The sequence below is a fragment of the Triplophysa rosa genome, linkage group LG17 (genome assembly GCF_024868665.1).
Source record: "Triplophysa rosa linkage group LG17, Trosa_1v2, whole genome shotgun sequence".
NCBI classification, from domain to species: Eukaryota; Metazoa; Chordata; class Actinopteri; order Cypriniformes; family Nemacheilidae; genus Triplophysa; species Triplophysa rosa.
Window position 1 is genome coordinate 6,866,391 of NC_079906.1, and position 19,531 is coordinate 6,885,921.

Here is a 19,531-nt window from a genome sequence, read left to right on the forward strand (position 1 = left end):
CACTTGGAGACTTTGTAAATGGCCATGTGCTATTCTGGTCAGTATTAAACAGGTTTTGTCACAGTCTTCCCGCATCATGTACTTATTTTCAGTGAATTCTATTAAGTCTGACTGCCCAACATATACTGACTTTTTTACCATGTTTGGTGTGAGGCCTTGTAGTGTAATCCAGCGTTTAGGGTTGTTAACAGGGTTGAATATACATCACATTCCAGGTCATTGAAAAAGAAATGGAAAACGTCTGTATACAGCAGATAACTGCAAACTATACAATACGGTTGCGTTAGGATGTCATAAAGAATATTCTGTGGTTGGGTATTTTTGTAATTGTCTTAAGAAAGTAAATGAGTGATTGTACCCTGTCAGGAATATTTTAGAACTGTAGGACCACAAAACATTTCTTCTTGTTTTTCTGTTTAAAGCTTTTACTTTCAGCTTTGACTAGCTTGTTCTAATTTTAAACAGACATTGTAAAATCTTCACCACATTTCCCCCTCTTTTCTTTGTGTTTGTTTTTAAGTTAGAGAATCTGTTCATGTTTAGAGCTGAGTTAAACAAGGTGGAACGTAATCCAGCAGGGTCTGTCAGAAACAAAATGTAAATAAAAAGTGGCTTGTCCTGAAACTGATATCTGTTTCTCTTGTTCACTTAAAATGCATGGATATTGTTCCTGGGTTTTAGCAAAGCTGCAATCCTTAACTTTTGACTCTATAACTATAACATGTCTGTTTGAAGCATGAAATTGCAGCTTGCTTTGTACTTGACGTGAATTAAAGTTTAACGACGAATTTATGAATTTTGTCGTGAATGTCAAATGGCAAAGGTCTCAGGAATGTGTTATCCTCTAGTCATTAGCACAGTCATCATTTTCATATCAGTTTGTTGCCGGAAGAACCGATAACCTTTTTTGCTATTTTTTGACTTGGTTAAGGCAGATATATGACATCCTGGAAATACTTCAACACACTTCAGCAAAATTACAGGAATAGTAGAAGATATCATTTACTCAACCTCATGTTGTTCCAAGCCAATAAAGTGAAGGATAACTGGGGCTGTCATTAGGATGGTCTAAAAAAAAAGTATATATCATCAGTGTTGGGTAATTTACTCTGAAAAAGTAATTAATTACTAATTACTAATTACATATTCAATAGTGTAATTAGATTACTGTACAAATTACTCTCTCCAAAAAGTATTTAGTTACTTATTACTAATTACTTTCTATATCCTACATCAGCCTTGATTAGTTAAGTGATTCAAGGATAGACATGAAAGGGCTCTTTTAATTCATTCAATCAAATAATATTAAACTACATAAAATACTCTTATTAACTGACAAAAATATTACAAATGTGAGAATTATACATTAAAGCACAGATTTTAAAGTTAGACTTTGAATTTTGATGTCAATTCCACTATTGCACACACATATTACACAAAGTATTTAGTTAAATTACATCAAAAGTAACTGTAATTTAATTACAGAAAAATAAGAGTAATCCCTTACTTTACTTTTTCAAGGGTAAAGTAATTAAATTACAGTTACTAATTACTTAGTAACTAGTTACACCCAACACTGTATATCATAAACTAGTAATTGAGATAAATTTGAAATGAACAACTTTAAAGGTCCAATGTACAATATGAGCTATTTCTTTCTACACTTCCACACGGTTCCCCTTAAATGGAATTCACCATGTTGTTTCTACAGTAGCCCTAAATGGACAAACTGCTATACAGAGCGCATTTTATATATATGTTATTTCCTTCGACAAACAAGCAAAAATTTGACAACATGTTAGTCCTTTGTCAGCCACCGTAGTGCTTCAAACATGAGAAGGGAGGGGTGGAGTGAGCCATTGTTTGCAATTCGCAACCTCACCGCTAGATGCCGCTAAATTTCATACACTTGACCTTTAAGAATTTGTTTACAAACATTTACAGATGTGTTTACAATATTTGTGCTTCTCTTAATAACTTAATTTCTATCAAGTTTTAACTTAATTTTCAGTCTCTTTTCACCAAATACTTTTGCAGATGACTTGAAATACAACACAAAGGTCATATGAACTTTCATGGTGGTTGTTTGTGGTTTATTGTGGTTTTGGAGCTTAAAAAAGGAAAATAGGTAAGTAATGACCTTTTCTTACATGTTCCATTTAACTTCCTAAAACATAATTTCTTCAAATATAATTTCACAACTTTGCCTGCCTATCCCAGTCTTGAGACATAATAGTAACAAATTTGGCTTGAAATGATCCAAAGGTCCAAATGAACTTACGTTTAGAAATATCTAAGCAATAACAGCATTACACAAGTTATAAACATCTAAAAAAACATTTCAATCAGATCCTCTTGCTTTACATATTTATTTATGAAGATGCTTCCAGTTTTTGGGTTGTTGTGTACAGTAAGAATAGCAAACTGGACATGAATGCAATGCATTGACTAAAAGACATTTCCAGTAGTTCAGAGGATGTTTATGATAACATGTATTTTTGTATATTTACAAGCTCCATAGACTGTATGAGTGATTATGACAAATGAGACATATTTTCTAAATCTACATTTTACAAGCACTTTAGTTTATTAGGAACACATGTACTTTCTTATGCGATTTTTTAATGAACTACTCATGAACTTCTGCCACTGCAGTGTTATGCAGTGTAAAACAGAAAATAGCCTGTCTGGTTGAAGCTGACAGAAAGTCTATGATAATTGGTATAGTCTCTGTACAGTTGTGGTGAGCATTATGCATCTGCAAAAGACCCCAAACCCCTTAAAGCAGATGGCCTACAACATTTCTGTCAGCCAAGATCAGATGGCTCAACCTACAAGATGAACAGTCCACTTGACAGTTGAAGACTGGAGAAATATATTTCAATTTCTTCTAGGTCCCACAGATGATTGGGGCACCAACAGCATGAATCCATGGATCAGACCTGCCCCGTATCCTCAGTCCAGCCTGAATGTTTTCCTGGCGCACTTTGGGTCTATTGATGCCAACGGATCATCAATTGAATGGCACAATTGTGTATCTATTGTTGCCGTCCACATGCGTCCCAAACTCCCAAAGTTCACTGTTCTTCAGCAGGCTTCCCAGTCATCGGATGTAAATCCAATAGAACCCATTTTGGATATGGTAGAATAGAGCTGAAGCAATAACATGCAGAAATTGTTTGATGTATTCATTTTACCATGGACTGCAATCTCAAAAGAATGTGTCTAACATCTTAACTAAAACTGTTTTGAGAGCAAATGGAAGCCCTAGCCAATAATAGTCTGCTCTTGAAAATAAAGGTGCTGTGAAAGGTTCTTGACAAGAATGCCATAGAAGAACCAATGGTTCCCCAAAAAACCTTTTAGTCGAAGGTTCTTAAAGGTCCAGTGTGTCATTTATTTGGAGGATCTTTTGACAGAAGTGCAATATAATATAGATAACTATGTCTTCAGATGTGTATAAAGACCTTACATAATGAAGCGTTATGTTTTTATTACCTTAGAATTAGCTATTTTTATCTACACTGAACAAAATTATAAATGCAACACTTTTGTTTTTGCCCCCATTTTTCATGAGCTGATCTCAAAGATCTAATACTTTTCCTATGTACACAAAAGGCCTATTTCTCTCAAATATTGTTCACAAATCTGTCTAAATCTGTGTTAGTGAGCACTTCTCCTTTGCTGAGATAATCCATCCACCTCACAGGTGTGGCATATCAAGATGCTGATTAGACAGCATGATTATTGCACAGGTGTGCCTTAGGCTGGCCACAATAAAAGGCCACTCAAAAATGTGCAGTTTTATCACACAGCACAATGCCACAGATGTAGCAAATTTTGAGGAAGTGTGCAATTGGCATTTTGACTGCAGGAATGTCCACCAGAGCTGTTGCCTGTGAATTGAATGTTCATTTCTCTACCATAAGCCGTCTCCAAAGGCGTTTCAGAGAATTTGGCAGTACATCCAACTGGCCTCACCACCGCAGACCACGTGTAACCACACCAGCCCGGGACCTCCACATCCAGCATCTTCACCTCCAAGATCGTCTGAGACCAGCCACCCGGACAGCTGCTGTAACAATCGGTTTGCATTACCAAATAATTTCTGCACAAACTGTCAGAAACCGTCTCAGGGAAGCTCATCTGCATGCTCGTCGTCCTCATCGGGGTCTCGACCTGACTGCAGTTTGTCATCGTAGCTGACTTGAGTGGGAAAATGCTCACATTTGATGGCGTCTGGCACTTTGGAGAGGTGTTCTCTTCACGGATGAATCCCGGTTTTCACTGTACAGGGCAGATGGCAGACAGCGTGTATAGTGCCGTGTGGGTGAGCGGTTTGCTGATGTCAACATTGTGGATCGAGTGGCCCATGGTGGCGTGGGGTTATGGTATGGGCAGGCATATGTTATGGACAATGAACACAGGTGCATTTTATTGAAGGCATTTTGAATGCACAGAGATACCGTGACGAGATCCTGAGGCCCATTGTTGTGCCATTCATCCACGACCATCACCTCATGTTGCAGCATGATAATGCATGGCCCCATGTTGCAAGGATCTGTACACAATTCCTGGAAGCTGAAAACATCCCAGTTCTTGCATGGCCAGCATACTCACCGGACATATCACCCATTGAGCATGTTTGGGATGCTCTGGATAGACTTATACGACAGCGTGTTCCAGTTCCTGCCAATATCCAGCAACTTCGCACAGCCATTGAAGAGGAGTGGACCAACATTCCACAGGCCACAATCAACAACCTGATCAACTCTATGCGAAGGAGATGTGTTGCACTGTGTGAGGAAAATGGTGGTCACACCAGATACTGACCGCTTTTCATACCCCACAATAAAGTATAACTGCACATTTTAGAGTGGCCTTTTATTGTGGCCAGCCTAAGGCACACCTGTGCACAAATCATGCTGTCTAATCAGCATCTTGATATGCCACACCTGTGAGGTGGATGGATTATCTCGGCAAAGGAGAAGTGCTTACTAACACAGATTTAGACAGATTTGTGAACAATATTTGTGAGAAATAGGCCTTTTGTGTACATAGAAAAAGTCTTAGATCTTTGAGTTCATCTCATGAAAAATGGGGGCAAAAACAAAAGTGTTGCGTTTATAATTTTGGTCATTGTACATACACCGCGGGTCCCCTTGCATGAAATTCACTATGTTGTTTCTACAGTAGCCCTAAACGGACAAACTGATCTACGGAACGTGTTTTTCTATGTTGTCATTTTGTGGCACCTTTATTTTTAGGTGTATATTGTTCATAATAAAGTGCTCGTGAGTATTTCCTTCCTGCAAATGTATATTGATGTAGCGATGTAGTGAGTAAGACAGTCTGTTTTTAATGTTTATGGTATCCAGAAAGAAGCATCAGCTCTGTTGGAAGCCGGTGGAGAGGTGGAACGCTTTTGAAGCTCTGACATCTGACCTATGAAATATGAAGAGAATTCAGCACAAAAATCAATCAAACAGACTGTGAATTAAGACATCAAGTTCACACATCCATATATTGCAAAGAACTCCTTACACAAATAGATGCGGCCAGTTTCATACAACATTTGTTGTGATCACATCTGTAAAGCTTCAAAAAGTCTAGAAAAAAGTAAACCCGTGCAATAGCTTTACTGAAGAAAAGACTGTTCAAATCATTATTTTCAGCAAAAGTTTTCCACACCTCACATGTGCCATATTCTAAGTCATTGGAAGAATTGCAGAATTGTAAAACTTAAAGATTTGCAAGTCTGGATTGCAGTACTGGTTCTCCAGGGCTTCAGGCCAGAAAGAAAGGCATGTGTTTTTTGGGCCTTTCGGAGACCTTTCACCACCTTGTGAATTAAAGATATAAAGGAGCAAAGCTGCTTGGTTTACAACAGTATAAATGCTATTTAGACACAGACTGGAGCCATTCAGTGACTCAAATGATATCCGTCTATAAAGTATCTCTAAAGATTTATCTTAAAGAACAACTGTAACCTGGAGGGGAAATAATCAAGATCTAAACATAATCCATAACATATGCTATATAGATCATTTGCATACGTCAATATTTGTCAATACAGTGAACGGCTATCAAAAAACATATGCACAGGTTTTGATGACATATTTGCACATCAACCACTTCAGAGGACACTACACTCTCAAAACGGATGCAACACATTTTTTGTGTTATGGAGTTTTAGCCATTTGTGTTTTTTTAAACACATTATGAGTCATTATGTTGATTTTGTGATGAATAAATGAAAGGAATGACACAAGGTTGAGCTAAAAGAAACATTGTTAAAGTATGTTCAAAGTAAAATGTGTTGTCTACAAAGAATTTTACTACAAACATGTGTTTTAGTTTTAACACAACAGTTTTAAAGTGTAGTGCATCATCTCACACACTGCCATATCTGAAATATGCGTAAAGCAATAAAACACATTGGAAAAAATCTAATTTCATGTATAAAAGGGTTAAAGCTACTGAATCTTTACAAATGTTTGAATACAATCTTTGTTTTAATATGTAATCATAATACTGCCATTTTATACAAAAATATTAATGAAATACTTACATTCTTGCTCTTGTATTTCAAAATTTTCCACGACTTGTAATCTGTAATTAAATCAAATTTGATATACATAACTGATCAAAAACATGAAAATGTATCAATAGCAATGTTTGTAAGGTATTTATAATCAAATTTACCCCCAGTCTGATGATAATCTTGCTCTATGAAGCTGATGTTGCAGTTTCTGTTGTGGGAAAGAATGCAAACAAAATTACGTTCATGAATACCATCAGATATCCAACAGATGTAAACATTTCATCAGCATGTTTTTTGAAAGGGCAGCAACAAATGAGATCAATACTTCGCCCATAAAATTCACATTCATTCTCCCTCTTGTCATTTCAAACCTGTATGACTTTCTTTTTTCTGCAGAACACAAAAGAAGATGTTTTGAAGAATGTTGGTAACTGAACAACACTTACTTCCATTGTATGTACACATAACCATTGAGACATTTCTCAAAATATCTTAGTTCGTGTTTCACAGAAGAAAAGAGTCATATACAGGTTTTGGGCGAGTAAATGATAACAGAATTTTTATTTTGTGGGTGAAGTGACCTCGTTTCAAACCTGTATGACTTTCTTTCTTCCACAAAACACAAAAGAAGATATTTTGAAAAATGATGTTAACTGGCCCTAATCTTGCATTGGTTTTGTGTCCATACAATAGAAGTGAATGGGGGCCAGTGCTGTTCGGTTACCAACTTTCTTCAAAATATCTTCTTTTGTGTTCTGCGGAAGAAAAAAAAGTCATGAAGTTTTGAAATGACAGGAGGGTGAATAAATGATGACAGAATTTCTCTCCAGTACGGTCAGGTTATTTTCTACAGTATATATCAAATGGCCCAGTGGACATTTTTGTGGGATATATTCAGAACTGATATCAGGCACTGCCATAAGAACATCAACTATCTGCAAGAAAAACCACACAGAGAACTGGAGTCCAATGAACTACAGAGTTTAGATTCTAAACCACATGACAAGATCTACACAATCTTGACCCATCTGGGAAGGTTGCACGGAGGATGATCTAAAAACGCGTGAAAAGAATTTGCAGGTAGTAAAATAATGACCCCATTCCCATTATGAGAAAAAAGTTATCACATAAAGACAAGAAAAAAGCAGACAGTGAGTTATGGTGATGTGGGGCTGTTTTTTATCAATAAGGACCCAGAAATGCTTCAAAAGCCAATTTTTGTTTACTTAAAACCGAAGCCTGCGAAAATGATACTAAATACATGAGCAACAGTGTAGAGGTGAATGTCTTTCAATGAACCAGTTTAATCCTGTTTAGAATCTGCTAGGGTCTGATCCGTCTCATCCCAACAACTGGAGGACTGACTCAAAGCATCTGCAGGGCTGTTACACATTTGATCCCCAAAGACTTTAAGGCATTTCTGACTTTCCTTTTCTATTAATTCTCTGTGTCATTCATCACACCATATTTTTGAAGTTTCCTGAATTTTGCCTTTTGTAAATATTACTGATACCGTAAAAATGGAATTTCTCCTCAGAGATCTCCGTTTGATCCTGTTATCAGATTATAATATACTAGTCAGTAGGGACTAAAGGCCTGTGGACACAATGTTACAGTCAGTGTTAAGCATGTGCACCGGCATAACCACAGTGCAACATGCACCATCACAAATCAATACCAGACTGTGAAACACATTATACTGGATGAAAGTCTTTCATGGACAAACACTATACAGACGGCTATCAAGCTTTATATATTTGTCACTATTTCTCATCAAAATACGCAAACAAAGCTTGTACTCCGGACCTGCAACTTTATAAGTATTTAAAGGTCCACTTTATGAAACTCAGCGGCATCTAGTGGTGAGGTTGCGAATTGCAACCAACGGCTCACTCCACCGCTCGCCCCTCCCTTTCGAGGCACTACGGTGGCTGACACAGGACTAAGATGTCATCGTTTCGCTTTTTTTTGCCGAAGGAGATAACGTATTTACAAAAAGCGCTCTCTAGAGCAATATGTCCGTTTAGGGCTACTGTATAAACAACATGGTGAATTCCATGTAAGGGGACCCACGGTGTATGTACAGTAGATAGAAATAGCTCATTCTAAGGTAATAAAAACATAATGCTTCATTATGTGAGGTCTTTATACAACTCTGAAGACGTAGTTGTGTATATTATATTTCATTTCTGTCAATAGATCCTCCAAAAAATTACACAATGGACCATGCAGTGTGAAAGTCATTGGTTTGCCACAGAGACTTTACATGGTCAAAGTGTTAAACACAAAAACGTTTTGAACCTGAAATAAAATGCCCATATGGCATTTATGCCCAGGTTTATAGAGAGATGGAATACCTTTCTCTTTAGGAGGCAGAAGACAGTGAGAAGGATGAACAATCCTGCACAGATGGAGACCACAATGAAGCCCAGCCTGTAGAAATCATCACTCAAGGACCCCTGAGGAGCTTGTCTGGATAAACCCACCGCAGCCTCTTTCAAAGAAGAAACACGTGGCTTTAATCATTGGTTGAGGGATATGTTTGTGGGTTTGTGCGTGTGTGCGCGCACATGTGTTCACCTGTGCTAGACGTGGGCTTGGAAACAGTAGGGGGTATAATGCTGCTGTAGTCATGCATGACGCTGCTATACTCTTGCCCGCAGGTCCAGTTAAGTGTAGTGTTCCTGGTCGTGATGAGGTGCAGGTACAGGGACAGAACCTCTTCCACTCTCAGAAGCGCCCGGACAGGAGACTCTTTGTACTGCCTCTCAAATGCCACAGGGTTCTCCTGCAGAGCGTGAGAACCGAAGGAAAACAGAGACAGAGAAGGAAAATATTGACAGACTGGGATCAAATGTATTTTAACATTGTGTTATTGTATCTTAAAGGTGATTTTTTCCTCATTAAATTGATTTGCGTAAGACATAATAAAAGAGTTGGAAATAATGTGTTGTATGCTTAAATGTAGACTTAACAGTAGCCTGATAAAATTGGATTTATTTTACATGCAGCATGGGGCCGACATGTTAGGACCACATGAACAAGATGTTATACTGTATGTGCTTATTGAAATTGTTTTTACCTACCCTGCGGCTAGCCCTGCCCTTGCCAGTTTGCAAAAGTCAAGAGGTTTACACTCGTAAAGTGTGCCTTACGATGCCATAAAAAAACATTTCCGGTTCTATAAAGAATCTTTAACATCTAAAGAAACTTCGAAAAAGAATGTACAAGAATGTGTCATACAAAAATATTATGTAGTAATAAAATAGTAATATCATTATTATTTGTCACCCTTCATGTTTGTCTGTATAAAAAAATGACAGAATTCTCATTTTTGGGTGAAATTGTCAGGATTGTGAGGGTAGAACCCAATTACAGGGGTTAACAAAAAGGATTTATTTAAACACGAAAACAAAGACCCACGATGGGGTATAACTGACAAACAGGATAATAAACAGGACGTAGACTAACTAACACTAAACTAAACACCACTTGACATAAACAAAACTAAACACTTACTAGACCAACTGACTTGGGGTAATCCACAGGGAAACAGGCACAGCAACACCACACATGAATACCACATACAGGGATACATATACACAGTGAATACAATGACCGAACACAGGACAATGAAACACAAGGTCATTTTATAGGGAGAATACAAACGAGGGATGATAACACAGGGAGGGTGACGGGCAGGTGACAGGGATCAAACACTAAGGGGAAGCTAACGAGGGAACGAGAGGGCGGGGGCAAAGACGAGACCTGGAGAGAGCATGTGGAAGGCCAAGTGGGCCGAAATGCTTCTCTCCACATTAAACAGGGGATCCTGCCGTGATTCTGCCACAAGATCAAGACAGACATGACAAGATGAGGCAGAATCATGACAGAAATATCTTTTAAGTTTACAAGGGTAAATTAATTGAAAAAACACAATTGTCTAATTTGGAGATGTGGAGATACAAGGTTTTATTCTCACAATGATGTTTTGCAACATGATGTTTAAGTTTAGGGTGGGGCTCGGTTATTGCTTGTTTCTAATAATTGATTAATCTTTTGTGTGATTCAGCTCTCACAAATTCATATGAATTAGCCTTGTAAAATAGGTATGTATTTCCATGAGATCAGGCTGAAAATCCCATGGTGCTTATTTTGTTATTTTCTTTTCTTTCTACTAATAAATACTATGTGTTATATGCTTAACAACTTAACAATTGAACAGTTTAAGTTAAATCTACATGAGCATTAAGTTAATTGAACTTAAACATCGGTATGTCCAAATTCACAGTTTTTCAGGAAATGGAAAAAACACATATTACTTTGTGGTGAGTGGGGCTTGGTTTAGCGAGGTCTGCAGCGGGAGAGAGAGCCGGGAGACGAGCGGTGAGTAAGTGGAGCAAGTGCAAACAATCAACACCTGTGTCTTGTTCCAGTAAGGGTGCGGAGAGACAGGATATAAGGGCCAAATGCCACACACACGAAGAGAGAGAGACGGGCTGACTACGGGCGACATTCACAGACTCTTACCCTGTGGAGATCACTACGAGGACTTTGCTGGATTCTTGCTTTCTCTCAGCGTGCTGAAGGAATAGCCGCTTGTGTTTTGTGTTTGTTGGATTGTTTACCTCTGTTGTTAATTGAGAATAAAACCCCGTGTCAGTCCAGCCAACCCCGTCCTCTTCCTTCCTGACTTCTGAACTCGTTACACACATATTCTATTGTCAAAGTTGACAAGCACTTTTAAAAACATTAATGGTTACATTTTTGCAAAACCCAGTGACAAACATAAGTGACTAATAATACTGATTTATGGCAAAAAATCCAAATCAAAAAGTATGGAGATATGAGGTTTTGGAAGGACAGTGACGATATGCAAGTTTGGCGGACACCATTCCGCAATTAAACTGAACTTTTTTGAGTTTTGATTGTAAGAATGACTTGAAGGTCTTTGTTAATAAATCCCTAAAGCAGCTCCGTCGTTGAAATGAAAAGAGCACAAGTATGTTGTGAGACTGTACCTGTCTTTACGCATAGGAAACTGACATGCTAAAAATATGTTCTTGCGCTCTCGAAACACGTTTCTCATACGCGACTGACATCTGACTCCTGCTGCCAGATGGTGTAGTTCTCAAGCTCAATTTTAAGAAATATTTTGAAGGAAAACGACTACAGATGTGCAAGCTCTGTGTGCAATTCAATTAGTAGTGCTAGAATTGCCATAGTCTGAAGTAACGTCATCATGTGCACATCTAGCCTCACAAAACTGCAAGAGCTAAACTGGATCTGTTGCAGATCTGTTGCTTTTAAGGCAACATCTGAAAAGTGCTGAGTTCAGATGGGGTATAAACTGACGTGAACGATGTTTCTGGCTGCACTTTATCACAGAGTAGATCACTTTAAGCCTTTTATATTGCAGTGCAATAATGTTACCATTGAGGGCAAGATTCAAATCTTTTGGATATGGACGTCTGTTTATGGTCTCACATAAGGAACAAATCGCATATACATACGGACATGCTTGAAGGGTCAATAAAGGGGACGTTTATACTATACAGGCTCTCCATATTCAATATGACCTTATTGAATTCAAAATGTTCTCCATGAAAATTCATGACTCACATACTCAAAAGTGTGCACACACCTCCAGTTCCTCATTTAGTGAAGGTATACAGTGTTGGGAGTAGATGTTGAGAATGAGGTTTTGGATGGAGACCACTGCCAGAGAACTATCTGATCCCGGGACGTATCTGATGTGGACATTTAAGAGTTCAAGCACCCTCGGCAGCGTGGCTTTCACATAACACGCCACACTCTGAAAAACAATAACATAGAAAGGTTTCAGTTGGTGAAAAAAATCTGGCTTATGAGAAAATCAACTCATCAGTTTAAACCAAAGGATGACAGAAAAGTCTAGAAATAATGTCTACATTAAAATGTTTATTGAATTCGACAAGAAATCCCACAACTATCAACCCACAGTGAAATATTACACTTTCAATCATGACACCGAGGAGTGGGGACCTAATTCAAAGCATGGCCACATTTTCAGTGACAGATTTAAAACAGAAGACATTGGAAACGCATTACAAGCCATGTTGGAGGTTTGTTTTTCAAGAGGAAAAAAGACAACATCAATCTATTTTTAAAACCTTTATTTGAAAATTGAACAAGTCAGTGTTTTGAGACTAAAGCAATATTTAATGACACGCTTACCAAGTGTTTCCTCTCAATGAACGTGTATGTGATTGAACAGCTGGTCCGCAGCTGGTTAGTGATCTGAGGATTAATAAAATGTTAGTTGAAAAAGTTAATAAAAACCTTTTGTGTCCACCACACACAACAAAGCAGATCTAAAATCCAAAACTTTGGGAATATGGTCATTGGTTTCTTACTGGTCCAAGCTGGTTTATTGGTTGGCCATCGTTTGGTCTAATTCTCATGAAATCTCATAAATTGTCACATTCTCATCTTTGAGCTACTGAATTACGTTTTATATTTAAAATCATTTTGAATGACCCCGCTACTTTGTTTGACCACCTTGTACTTAGAGACCAACTAAACCTTTACGGACTATTTTAGATCTGTTTCCTCACCATTTGTTTTAGTTGAAGCAGGTGGTCCATGGTTACGGCATGTTTGCAAGGACCAGGGATGTCCATCATAGAGAGGGGAACACACAACAGCATGAGAACACATATATTCTTCCCCTGGTGACAAGACGAGAAAACACACAAATATACACACTAGCAATAAACAGCAGTAAATATTCAATGCCCAATACATCTTTTTCACACAACATAGATATTTGGACTTATACTGCTGGAAAACCAACATGAAGAATTACAGTGCCAGGTATGTCAAAGGCATGCTTTCATCTCGATGAAACCTGCTGTTTTTATCTCTATTCATCTGGTCCACACTCTGCTCTCTCACCTGCTCGTTCTATATATCTTTTTATACTTTTATTAAATACTTTAATTTACACTTAAAGGCTGGGTTATTTTTAACCAGCGTTGGGTCAAAAAACGACTAACCCAGTCATTAGGTTAAATTAACCCAGAAAATGGGCTATATTTGACCCAACAAAGGGTTAAAACAACCCAGCATACATTCATTTACAACCCAACGGTAAGGTTTGTCCTTTTTTGACCCAACGCTAGGTTGGAAATAACCCCACAGTTGCATTAATCAGTTTAACAATGTTTAGGGTTTATTATGAGAGACTGATTTAACCACAGTCACATCTGTAGCTATCAAATGCAATTCTGTTTTTAACTTACAGAGAGTGTGTTACAATTTGTACAAATGAATGAACTCGCTTTTAATCTTAATCTTACCTTGCTTTTGTAGACAAAGTGAAGGGGCGTAATGTTGGTCATCTGGCTCACAGATCCAGCAGGAAAAGATTATAATCCTCAATTGGTCGCATTTGAGCACATCAAAGATGTGTAGAGTTAAAGCTAAACGTTTGTGAAGTTTTACAAGAGCTCATAATTGAATTTTTCGACAGTCTAACTAAAGATCTCTGACCTAAAAATTGAATAGCACATTGTTGTTTCATAAGACCCAATGATTTAACAACTTGTCTATTGAAGTTTCTCACAGAAACTCTCTCCACCCCCTCCCGGTAATTTAAATTCTTGGCATGCCTGCGTATGCGTAAACATGACTCATGCAATTATTTGATTTCTACCTCACAATCGTTCTCTATCCATCACACAAAGCCCTCATGAGTATATGTCCTCAGACCCACACAACTAAATCTACCTATCGAACATAGTTTTTCATGGAGCACATTTTACACAGCTAAAGGCTTCTTTTTTATTCTATCTATGTATTTATTTGGTGTGCTGAAGACCAGTAACCAGGAGATGTTATTGACATAGGTCCTTGCCCTCAGATGCATGTTGGGAGACATCTTAACATGGTTACTTTCAGAGAAGAAATCATAGTTCTCAAGAGACTGAAGAAGGATTGTGTTCCCCAAAGCTTCTAGATTAAAAAACATTTCAGTCACAGCTAAATGTCTGTTAAAATTTCCAAGGTTCATTCTTACAGACAACCAGATGGCGTAAAGGGAAATCACTTGGATCTGAATTTATAACATACATTAGAAAAGAAACTGGTAACACTTTACATTAAGGTTCCCTTTATAAATCATTTGTAACTGTGTTCATTAATGATTAATAAGTCATTTACAAATGCATTATAAAGCAGTAATAACTGCGTAAATAAAAATGGATTCTAACGAAATACCTGCCAAATAGTGAGCCATTTTTAACTCACATGTTATAAATGCTTAATAAAAGTGAATACTTCACAGGCATCCACCTTTATTTAAAGTGCACTTTCATGGGCTGTCAATACTTCTAAATATATGATTCAGAGATCAGAGATGTAGCCTTGTGAGCATTCTGTTTCTACAATAAATAATAAATAAATGTTTTCTGGTTTTGAATAGATTTGAACTATTGGAAGTAATTGAATCATTAATAAAACATCATAAACGAACAAGTTTACAACAACCTTGGTGCATTTAGTGTTAAAAAGTGATCAAAAGTTTGATGAATTTATCTTGGTAAGCAAGAAAAAACTGCTTTGCATAAGCATCATGATCTGAAGGCATTCTGGAGGGCACCGTAAGACATTCGGAATCGGATCATGTAAGCAACATGGTTTGAAAAGTGACATAAGAAATATACAATAATAAGAAAAACCAACATAAAACCCTACAGTCTCCCGTCTGACAGCCTATTCTGCAAACAACATTAAGATAATAATGAATCTGCTTAAAATTATCACTACTAATAAATTTGCCTCGCTAATCAAAACACAGAGTGCAGCTGTAACACGTCAGAGGAGACCTGGCCCTCCCGGCTGAGACTGGTTTCTCCTGAGTTTTTTTCCCCGTTTATTCATCATTGGTGTTTGGGTTCCTTGTCACTGGGTGTGTTGGCTTGCTCACCAGGAGACTGCTGATATTAGATTAGCTCAGGGCTCTGTAATACCACTAACATTGCCTTATTAGAATGGTCAACCTGGTCTCATAGGAAATATGTACCTCTGTACACTTTTTGCAGCGCCACAAAATACGTACCATCAGGTACATATTGCAACCTGGTCACAATTTCCAACAACAGTAATGTTACCAACACCATTTTATATTATATTGGGGTATAATGATTTTGAATTTGATCAGACTTTAGAATTTAGTCATATTTGAGGACTTAACCGCCCCTGCCCCTAAACCTAACAGTTTTTATATTATGCAATATAAAACACAACACGTAACAGTAAGGTACGGCTACATATGCTGTTTATTCAAAAAGTGCAATTATTCCAAGAGTTCCGAGGCCAGACCCGAAAGCGATCCCTTTCTCCCTCCCCAAATAAAACTCAGATCCGGACTGGCTGCGCACAGTGACAGAATTAAAAAGTTGCTGCCGGTGGGTAATGGCATTGACTGGTTGCGTCATTACACTAGCTTACGTTATGAAACGGTGTTCTGTCAATTTATGCTACCCATAGAATTTTGCTACCCTCGTGTTGCGATTGGGTTGTGGGAGGGGTAATTTAGGTGTAAGGGTTGGGTTGGGGGAGGGGTTAGTCCTGTTTTGTATGGAGGTAGCGAAATTTGACAGGGTAGCATAAATTGACAGAACGGCATTAGCTGTCCCGCTATGATTGTGTCACACGCTAACCTTGAGCGTACAGTTTAATAAACATGACTGGATGCATTCCTGGAGCACGAACGTCAGCGATGCTGTGCTCACACAACGATATTGTATGCTTTTATACAGTTTTTGGTCAGTGTTTGCAATAAATACCCGTGTCTGAATTCTACTTCCTTGTTGTGTGTTTATGTGGTTAGGAAGTGGGTAGTTTTAGGTTTAGAGTAGGAGTGGGCTTGAGTGCTCTGAAATATCTTTTAAAGTACAAATAATAAGTATTCATAAAATCGTTTCAGAGGCAAATCGTGATACTGACACGTTTTCTCTAGCGCAGGGGTTTTCAAACCCAGGGGGCCTCCAGAAGGTTGCAAGGGGTCCCCCAGAAAAAGGATAAAAGTCCACAGTGTTTATTTAGCTTTTTTGCTATTGATTGTTTCCAGAATTGTTTATATTTGAATCTTTCTAGTGAGTTTTTCTCACTATAGTTTCTTTTTTGGGGCTCAAAGTGAAACTGTTGCCGACTATTTAGGTTTAGAAACAATGTGTTGTCTTTATAATACCCTATTTACTATTTATCTAACAAATTTTAAACGTTTCTTTACAGAGCAAAAATATAGATTGATATATATTTTAGAAAAGGGGGTCCCTCACAAAATGTTAATCATATTTGGGGGTCCTTAGCATCATAAAGTTTGAAACCCCCTGTTCTAGTGGACCAATACAGTTCTTCTCTTTAGCGCCCCCAGTGGACTTTTTTTGTCTCATTGTAAAATCTCATTGTAAAATGTTAACTGAAGAAGTACCACTTTGTCTCCAATGAAAATGTGACTCTGAAAGTCTTTGCTTGACTTTTGGTCTCAAGAAGTCATTGGGTGGCATCATCTGGGTCGCAAAGAATCAAACATCAAAAAGGATCCTGACAGCCGTGACTGACACCAGAACACTGGTTTTACTATCCAAATGCTGAGATATAAATGAGTCTGTGTGGCAGAGACAGATAACTGCTTTTAGAAATGAAACACTCCAGAATACATTGCACATCAATATGCCATGCTCTTTGTGTGATTTCGAAAATAAAACTTAAACACTACAAAACAATTCATATTTCATGATTTTATGGCTTATCTTTCATAACTCAAGAGAACTAACGTATGTCTCATTAAGTTAAATTTTTAAGCATACTGTATATTAGTTTGCATTGAAACTTCGTACACATAATTCACACTCATATTAAATGCAAAATGAGACACATGTGGGATAACTAAAGTCCTTTTTTGATGGAGAAAAACTCAAGCAAAAATTTATGTTTAGAAAGAAACGACTTAAGATATTTCATTGGGCCTCATGCATAATTTATGAAGCCATGTCCTGAAAGGGATACTCCAGCTAAAAATACCCCCACCAAGTTGTTTTGAAACCTGTATACATTTCTTTGTTTTGTTGAACATAAAGAAAGATATTAAGAAGAATGTTAGTCACTGAGATTTCTGGTGTAGTCAAAAAATCGTAGTCAAAGGTGCCCCAGAACTGTTTCCGAAATTCTTCAAAATAGGCTATCTCAATTTGCGTTGACAGAACAATTTTTTTTTTCTTTGGTAGTCAATGGTTCCCCAAAAATCTCAGTTGCTAACATTTTTCCAAATATCTTTCTTTGTATTCAACCAAACAAAGAAATTGATACAAGTTTTGAAAAACTTGAGGGTGAGTAAATGATGACAGAATTTCCATTTTGGGGTGGAGTAGTATCCCTTTAATATTTTTAGTTGTATCACTGTATTCAGTGTAGATCTTTCCTATTGTTAGTTTTCTGGAAGGTACCATTGGAACTCTTGCACTTATCGTAGATCTAGTTTGTCCTAAAGAGCAAAAGTTTTGTTTAACTGTGTAGTCACTAAGTGAAAGGCCTCCAGACCTCAGATGAATCTCTGTTTTGACCTTTATGTGTTTTCTTGGATAGACGGGTACAGAAACAATTGTAGGATGTTGTGGATGCATGCTCAGTGCAAATTGTCTGTCTGTTCGGTGACACTGGGGCAAATGTTTCTGGTTTTGTTTCATACCGTACTTATCTTTATTGTTACTTTGTGTCTGTTTTTGTGTGTCATAATAAGGCTTGTCAGAGCAAAACATTTATCAATCTGGTTAGGTTTCGTTATTGCTCATTGGTGGCATTTTGACCTCAGAAAAGAAATGGTTTTCACACGATGTGTTTGTTATATAAAATAGCTGAATAACAACACTGAAAGACAAATCTTTTATAATGCTATTCAGACATTTCAGTGTGAGCTGTTTAGAGCACTGTTAGATTTTGTATGGGATTGCAAATTGTATAAAATAATAATATAGTCTGTGTGACCAGTGGTTAATGTTGGGCACATGACATCCTTCTGGTCATTCAGTTGCCAAATTTAACTCCACTACTAGATAAATGTGTATTGTTTAATCTGAAAAATGTCTTTGTTTTCATATGTGGCCTTGAGATGTTCATTGTGATATTTCGATTATTACTGATTAAAAAGTAAATAAAAGTATATGCAATACATTTAAATGTATTAATGGTTTTAAAAGCAAAATTTATCTATTTATCTAAAATATATTTTTTTTACAGATTTTTAATGTCTTTTTGAAATAAATAAATTTAAAAAAGCGTTCTGTTGAAATACGGTAAAAACCTCATCAAATTACAGAAAAGACAGCAAATTTATAAGAAAAAAATATGAAAAACATGTAATTTTATTTGAAAAAACTGTAATTTTACGTTTAGCTGCCAGCAAATTAGTTTTTTTTACAGGATTCTACAGTGTATTTTTGAAATACTGTTTAAAAACCTCATCAAATTACAGAAAAGACTGCAAATTTGCAATAAAAACATGTACTTTTATGTGAAAAACTGTTATTTTAAGTTTTTACTGATACCCAGCTTTTTATATGATTCTTTTTACTGTGTATTTTTAAATATAGGGGGAAAACTGTAAAAAGACATGAAAACAGGTTTTTTTTACAGTGAACTCAATGTTTTGGTTTAACAGGTTTTACTAGGCACATTTTGTATGATAACACATTCTGTGTAATAAAGAAATGGGAGTGATTTATGGAGACATTATAGTGTTGCATTTTTCAGCACTACCTATGGCTAAAACAACGAACAGCGCTGATGATAAACATTAAAATCCATCTGAGGAATACATGGCAGGAGATAAAGGGAGGTATGGATTGAGAGAAGAAGAAATGGAGTACTAAAATCTTTAGCTCCTACTGGGAAAGGCAACTTTAGCATGAGTGCATCAGCAGGGGTTCACATTCCATTTCCATC

General features: G+C 37.1%; 1 protein-coding gene across 2 annotated transcripts; it reads right to left on the bottom strand.

Annotated features, from left to right (window-relative positions):
- Nucleotides 1-5,198: 5,198 nt before the first annotated feature.
- Nucleotides 5,199-14,142, bottom strand: csf1b (colony stimulating factor 1b (macrophage)). Of its 2 annotated transcripts, XM_057356957.1 has the most exons (9): nucleotides 13,885-14,142; nucleotides 13,141-13,254; nucleotides 12,761-12,823; nucleotides 12,189-12,359; nucleotides 9,125-9,332; nucleotides 8,902-9,038; nucleotides 6,706-6,752; nucleotides 6,572-6,612; nucleotides 5,199-5,445 (listed from the first exon to the last, which is right to left on the bottom strand). In XM_057356957.1, exons 1-9 carry the CDS (start codon nucleotides 13,924-13,926, stop codon nucleotides 5,366-5,368), a joined length of 903 nt encoding a protein of 300 aa, XP_057212940.1. In that variant the 5' UTR covers nucleotides 13,927-14,142; the 3' UTR covers nucleotides 5,199-5,365. The 2 variants fall into 2 exon arrangements, with proteins under 2 accessions (XP_057212940.1, XP_057212941.1); XM_057356958.1 differs by lacking the exon at nucleotides 13,141-13,254 and having other exon boundaries at nucleotides 12,761-12,811.
- Between the last annotated feature and the right edge of the window lie 5,389 nt (nucleotides 14,143-19,531).